This window comes from Opisthocomus hoazin, chromosome 7 (genome assembly GCF_030867145.1).
Source record: "Opisthocomus hoazin isolate bOpiHoa1 chromosome 7, bOpiHoa1.hap1, whole genome shotgun sequence".
NCBI lineage: Eukaryota > Metazoa > Chordata > Aves > Opisthocomiformes > Opisthocomidae > Opisthocomus > Opisthocomus hoazin.
This window is the reverse complement of record NC_134420.1, coordinates 43,061,371-43,067,370: the sequence shown is the minus strand read 5'-3', so window position 1 is coordinate 43,067,370 and position 6,000 is coordinate 43,061,371. Positions and strand designations below refer to the sequence as shown.

The 6,000-nt window shown below is 53.2% G+C and overlaps 1 protein-coding gene across 3 annotated transcripts in view; it reads left to right on the top strand.

Annotated features, from left to right (window-relative positions):
- The first annotated feature begins 3,161 nt into the window (after positions 1-3,161).
- The window catches only part of PRKD1 (protein kinase D1), a 152,889-nt gene continuing 150,050 nt past the window's right edge, over positions 3,162-6,000 (top strand). For 2 of the 3 annotated variants that reach the window (XM_075425852.1, XM_075425851.1), the window contains exon 1: positions 3,162-3,521. In XM_075425852.1, coding sequence (XP_075281967.1) covers positions 3,321-3,521 — 201 coding nt within the window. In that variant the 5' untranslated portion in view covers positions 3,162-3,320. Of the gene's footprint in view, positions 3,522-4,463; positions 4,530-6,000 lie in introns of those variants that run through there. The other variant, XM_075425853.1, reaches the window with a different exon arrangement.

The window sequence follows — 6,000 nt, the reverse complement described above, 5'->3', positions numbered from 1 at the left end:
TAGGTGACCCTGCTTCGGCAGAGAGGTTGTACTAGATGACCCACAGAGCCCCTTCCAACCCCGAACATTCTGCGATTCATGTAATTGCACATGTTAAAGAGCAGAAAGATAAATGGATAGCTAGCTGTTCAAAAAGGACCAGTTGCATCACAGAGGGAGAAAGCAGAAAGCAGTAAACACTTCATCAGGGGATAATTCTTATTCCAAACCAACAGAGCAGAATTCTGTCTACACAGTGTAGTAAGCTGAAAGAAATGAAGAAAGATAACAGCTTCAGTGGAAGGTCAAGCATACAATACATGAAAACACACATAGACCACTACTTATTCTTCATACTGCAGTGATATTGAGTAATTAGAAGTGACACTACAGCCACTATACCTTGGGGGCAGCCAGGAAAGGTTTGCATAATGCGATATTACAGTGATATCCTCTGCTGACTGCCCTCTTCCTGTATGTAGCCAGATGCATAAACTGTGTAGCCATGTGCGGCAAACTAATTTTTTTCCCTGCAAGTTCATATGGCAGTTCAGATACTGCTTAACTGATCTGTGCAGGTGCAGTGAAACCTAAACTACAGAGGGTTTTCCAACTGTGCAAGTACAGATTGGCCCAACCAGGCATTCACGCTGTATCAGGTCACAGGGAAGAGAACAGACTGCTGTGGATGGTCTTTTGCCCTTCCTGGCACCAGCGCAATAATTGTCCCATCTGGAAGGACCATGAAATAGATGACATTTCAGTCAGTACAACAGGCCAGGTTGTACTCAGGATCACATCATGTGATTTCACCGAATGCTTTTATAAATAGCATCTGTATCTGACTGGCTGACACAGTGTTGAAGTCCTGTCCTCATCTATTTTGATTACAAAGGTGTATTCAACAGGGCCAATACACTAATCAAATGACTCAGAAACCTACAACTTTTTAAAAATACTGTAATCTTTCTTTTTGAAAAAAAAATTGTGCCCGTGTTGGCACAGAGGATGTGGATCTGTGGATGAGTCAAAGCCTATGAGGTATATCGCTAGATTTCACATAGACGAGAAAACCAAGGATACACAATTCTCAGCATTGCTACTGCTACTTCTCCTCTTTGGTTATTTCAAGAGTTGCAGAACAGCTTGAAAATAGCGTATAGTAGCTAAGGTAATCTACAGCTGTAATTTTTCCACTCTTTCCCTTGAAAGCAAATGCCATCACGTGACTCCTGCTGTGAAACGTTCAACTATGTGACCCTATAATTAAATAAGTCAAGGGCAGGAAAGATGGGGACAACTCACCACCCCTATTACCATCAGAGCCACATCTGCTTTTGCCACAGTAAGCTGCAAGGAAGAGGCACTCAGAGTAGTTGATGACACTTAGGACACTTTAGTGCCTTCAAGGATCACCTGAACAATGAAGCAAGGCTTCACGATCTTTTAGTATGCTTCTTTCAACAGAGGAGCTCAGAAAATAAATTACCACCAGCTACCTGACGTGGCTCTGGTCTTGCATTGGCATTTGAACTTAGGGCAGCCATTGAGGGATGGCACCTGGATCTCACACACCCTTCCCAAGACAGATTCACACATGAACCTCACAGTCCTCCTGTGCTGACTCCCCCATAGGATAGCTGGCTGGGCCACGGGAAGCTTGCACTCGTTATAACGCCCCAGCAGCCTTTGACCTGCGAGTATAAATGTACATGCTTCAAAATGTCTAGTGTACAGGGAGCCGTTAGGAAGCAGCTCTGTCACAGTGCTCACCAGCATAGCCAGGGTACACCACTGTACCGAAACAGACTCATTCCCAAGACAACACTGCAGACAACAGCAAAACGAAGTACGATTTTCAACAGCAAAGCCAAAGATATGGTTGAAGATGGTTATTACTCTTCATGTGATAAGAAGAAGTCTACTAAGTGGGACTGGTAATCATCTTCTAGAGTGCTGACACTTTCAGTGGATTTGGTAGTCTGTAGAAGAGGCAGATTAAAAAGCAGCAATTCCAAAAGAAAATTCACCAAGGAATAAACGGGTTCAAAAGTTAGATAGACAGGAAGGTGCTGTGTGTGTGCAAATCCCAGGCGGGAAACAAGCTGACAATAGTAGAATGGGTCCTAATAAGACAGCTGATCAAAATGAAATCAAAGCTGCGGCTGTACATTTAGTCAAAAAAATAGTTTGTAAAGAAACAGGACGTAAATTTGGTCAGCCATTGTACTTACGAGGGTACATTCGGTAATGCCTTCCTTACAGGTGCCATATCTATAGCTTAAGAGTTTCTCCGTTGGTACCCAAAACCTCTACCGCTGACGCTCCCGCCGCCTTCGCCGGGTTCCGAGGGGAGAGGCGGGGCGGGCTGCGCCGACAGACCGCTGCCTGCGCCGGCGGACGGGGCTGCCACCGGTCCCGGAGGAACAACGCGTCCCGGGCTCAGGCGGCAGCGAGCTGCCCCTCGGCGCAGGCTGCACCTGCAGCTGGGAGCTGCTCCAGAGAAGAGACGGGTGCGAGCTGTCCTCCTTGGTGCTTCCCTAAAACCTACGGGCGCTGCCGGGTGAGGCGGCACGGTGCTGCCCGGAGCGGCCGGCCGAGGCCAGGCAGAAGATCCGGGGCCAGGCCGGAGCCCCCCCTCCCCTGGCACTTCTTTTCGTCCTCGGGGGCAGCTGCCAGCGAGGGAAACCCCCGGCACTCCTCAGGCTCTGCCTCCACCTGCGGCCCAGGAGGGCGCGGAGGACCAGGCGAGGCGGGATGAAGGCGGTTCTGAGGTGCCGCCCGACGGGGGTGACCGAGGGAGGGGAGGTTCTTCCCTCCCCAGCACCGCAGCCCACTGACTGGGCCGGGTGGGGAGCCCGGACACGGCTGAGGCGAAGCCCTGCCGCAGGGGGTACCGGCCGGCCCCGCGTGGGCGGAGAGCGCCGGGGGCCGCAGCGCCGAGGTCAGACCCCGCCGCCTGCCGAGACGCGGCCGCCGTTTGGTGGCGGAGCGGAGCGGCGCGGCACGGCCCAGCTGGGCGGCGGGCCCGTCCAGGCGGAGGGCGCGGTCCGTCCCGCCCCCGCGCCGCGCACAGCGCCAACAGCCGGAGCGGCGGCACCACCTCGGCGGCGCTGGGCCGGGCTCCCTCCTCGCCGCCTTTTCCTGTCTGCATCCTCCCCGGTCCTTCGCCACCCCCCCCCCCCCTCCACTCCCCCCGCCATTTTCACCCGGGAGGAGCTCGGCGGGACTTCCCTCAAACTTCGCGGGGGAACTCGCCCGGCGCGCCCGCAAACTTTTCGCCGCGGCGCCCGCCTCTCCCCCTCCGTCCCCGACCCCTCGGCTCCGGCGGGAGGTTTTCGATGAGCGCCCCTCCGCTGATCCGGCCGCCCAGCCCGCTGCCGCTGCCGGGGGCTGCTGCCGGTGGCGGCGGCGGCGGCGGCGTCGCCTTCCACCTCCAGATCGGCCTGAGCCGGGAGCCGGTGCTGCTGCTGCAGGACTCCTCGGGGGACTTCAGCCTCGCCCACGTCCGGGAAATGGCTTGCTCCATCGTCGACCAGAAGGTAAGGGGACACCACCCCCCCCGCCCCCCGCCCCGACCGAGCCTGCTTCCCGCCCCCCCCCCCACCCCCCGGACGCGCCGCCCGTCGGGGCTGCTGGCGGCTGCGAACTTTCTTATCCCCGGCCCCCCGGGCGGCTCGGCTCCGGGGCTAAGGACACCGATCGCAACTTTTCCTGCGCCTCTCCTCCTCTGCCGCCGGCCCCGCTCCCTTCGCCCCGGCCCCCCGCTCTTCCCCTGCCGCCCGCCCCGGCCCCGGCGCCGAGGGGGCTCCGTGCGGGATGCTTGCCTGCGAGCCGGGCTCTAACGTTGCTGGCAGGGGATGCAGTTACCTGCGCTGGCAGCTGTTGTTAAAAACAAACCCCAGCCGGATCTATCTGCCCGCTTTTTAGTGCTGGGGGTGGGGGAGGCAGAAACCTGTCAGCTGTGATGGCAGCGCGGCGCCCGGGGCAGCCTGCGCGCTGTCCCGGCCTCTGCCGGGAGAGGAAACTTTCCACTTGAAAAAAAAAAAAAAAAAAAAAGGCAAACAGCAACAAGGAAAAACCAACCCCGAGAGCCCAGGATTCAGAGCGGCGCGCAGCGCTTCGCGCTCCCGACCGGGCAGAGCCGTGAGCCGGGGCAGGGGCTCGGCGCGACTCCTCCGGCCCCGCCTGCCCCTGGGACGGGGCCGGGCCGCGGGGCCCCGGCGGGAGCGGGGTCTGCGGCGCGGGCTGGCGCCGGGAGCCGGCCCCGGGAGCCGGCAGGCGGCCCCGGCGCGGGAGGGGACGAAGACAGCCCCGGCGGGCGGCCGCTGCCCTGGCCCCGGGAGCCGAGGAGGCAGGGGCGGCGGTGGCGCGGCTGGGCACGGCGCGCCGGGAGCGCGGGGCAGCGGGCGCGGCGCGCTCGAACCGCCCTCGGCTGCCCCTGAGCCTCCGCTGGCCCTCGCCGCCCCCGCTCCTGCCTGTCCAGTGCGCTGAACCGAAGTCTCGCTTTGTCGGTGTTGGGTGTGAGAGACCCGCGTGAAAGTGTCAGAGTGAGTGCAAGAGATTAAAAGAAATACTAAATATTCGGGATGGTTATAATGGAAAAAATTGGGGTTTTTTCACCCTCTCGGTTTTACTGAAGTAAAATAACTTCAGGCAGGGATTTTTTTTTCTTTAATGTTGATAGCTTTGCCTTAGCTCTGTTTGTAGATCCCATCATCTGAACTTGACTAAATAGCAGGATTTCCTTTTGTTTGCAGAGCAGCTAATGAAGTGCTTTCAAAAAAAAAAAAACATGAAACATGCATCTTCACTTCTAAATTTTGTATTTTCCTTAGTTTAAGAAATGGATACCTGCTTTATTAAATTTGATTCTGATGAAAGACATACCCTCTTGTTTAACATCACCTTACTTCTTTTCAAAGCTAGGCCAAAACTTGTTACTCAGTCATGTATACCTCAGAGACAAATACTTTCAGTGCTTCACCGTTCGTAAGTTACTGTGCTGGAGTAGTGCAAACGTTAAGATTGTTGCATGCTGTGTTTGTATTTTAGTGCTGGAGTAGTTTATTAATTTCATGGGTTTACTATAAAATTGAGTCTAATCCTAATTTCCTAACAATGTACCACTGTCTAAAGGAAACTAAACGCATTGGCTTGTGCTCAAGGAGTGAGGCTTGTTTGAGTAAGTACTGACATAAAAATTTTGAACACTTTGAACAATTTGTTACAGTTTCTTGACCACATAAAAGAGAACATCGTTTAGCTGTTGCTCTGCAGAGCACACTTGAATGAGGAACTTTCTTCTGTACCCAGTTTCTTAGAGCCCAAATGTCTGCTGTTCCAAGGCTGTTGAGAAGGAAGTGGCTCAAAGAAAGGGAAAACTGGAAGAAAGATAGGCTTTGGTTTGGTGTTTTTTTTTCTTTGTTTTCTTATCAGCTGGTGGCCTCTAGGTCCTCCACTCTGCAGATTAATTCGTATGTTGCTTAGTCCTCAGAACCTCTGTTTTAAGCTTAAACCTGCAAGTATGCCTTTATGTGTGACTTCATTAACAAACATCGTTTCTCTAAACATGAGGGGATGGTTTGCATATACAAAGTTACTTGGCATACTGGCAGAGACCTTCTTTTCAAAAAAGTTACGTGGTATCTAGAACTGTTATGAGGTAACTTTTTGTTCATTGCTGATCCACTGTTTTCTCTTTTCCTGAAATGATGTGAAGCATTGCTTACTCTTGATTTTATGAGAAAAATGTAGTTGCTTGTCACAATCAAGCATGAGACTATACTGTAAAGAAAATTTTATTGAAATCTCACACTATTTCCAAGTTTCTCTGGATCTGTAAAAGTAGTGGCCTACTAGGTAACAATTTTGTCCCCGAGTCTCTGTTTGTTATGGATTCTTTAAGCAGCATATAAGGATGAGAAAATGTGATTTTGTTTTTCTGTTTGCCTGTCATGTTAGACTGCTAATATCAACTCTGTCTCTGGGGTGTGCTGTTAAATATTTAAGCAGTCCTCT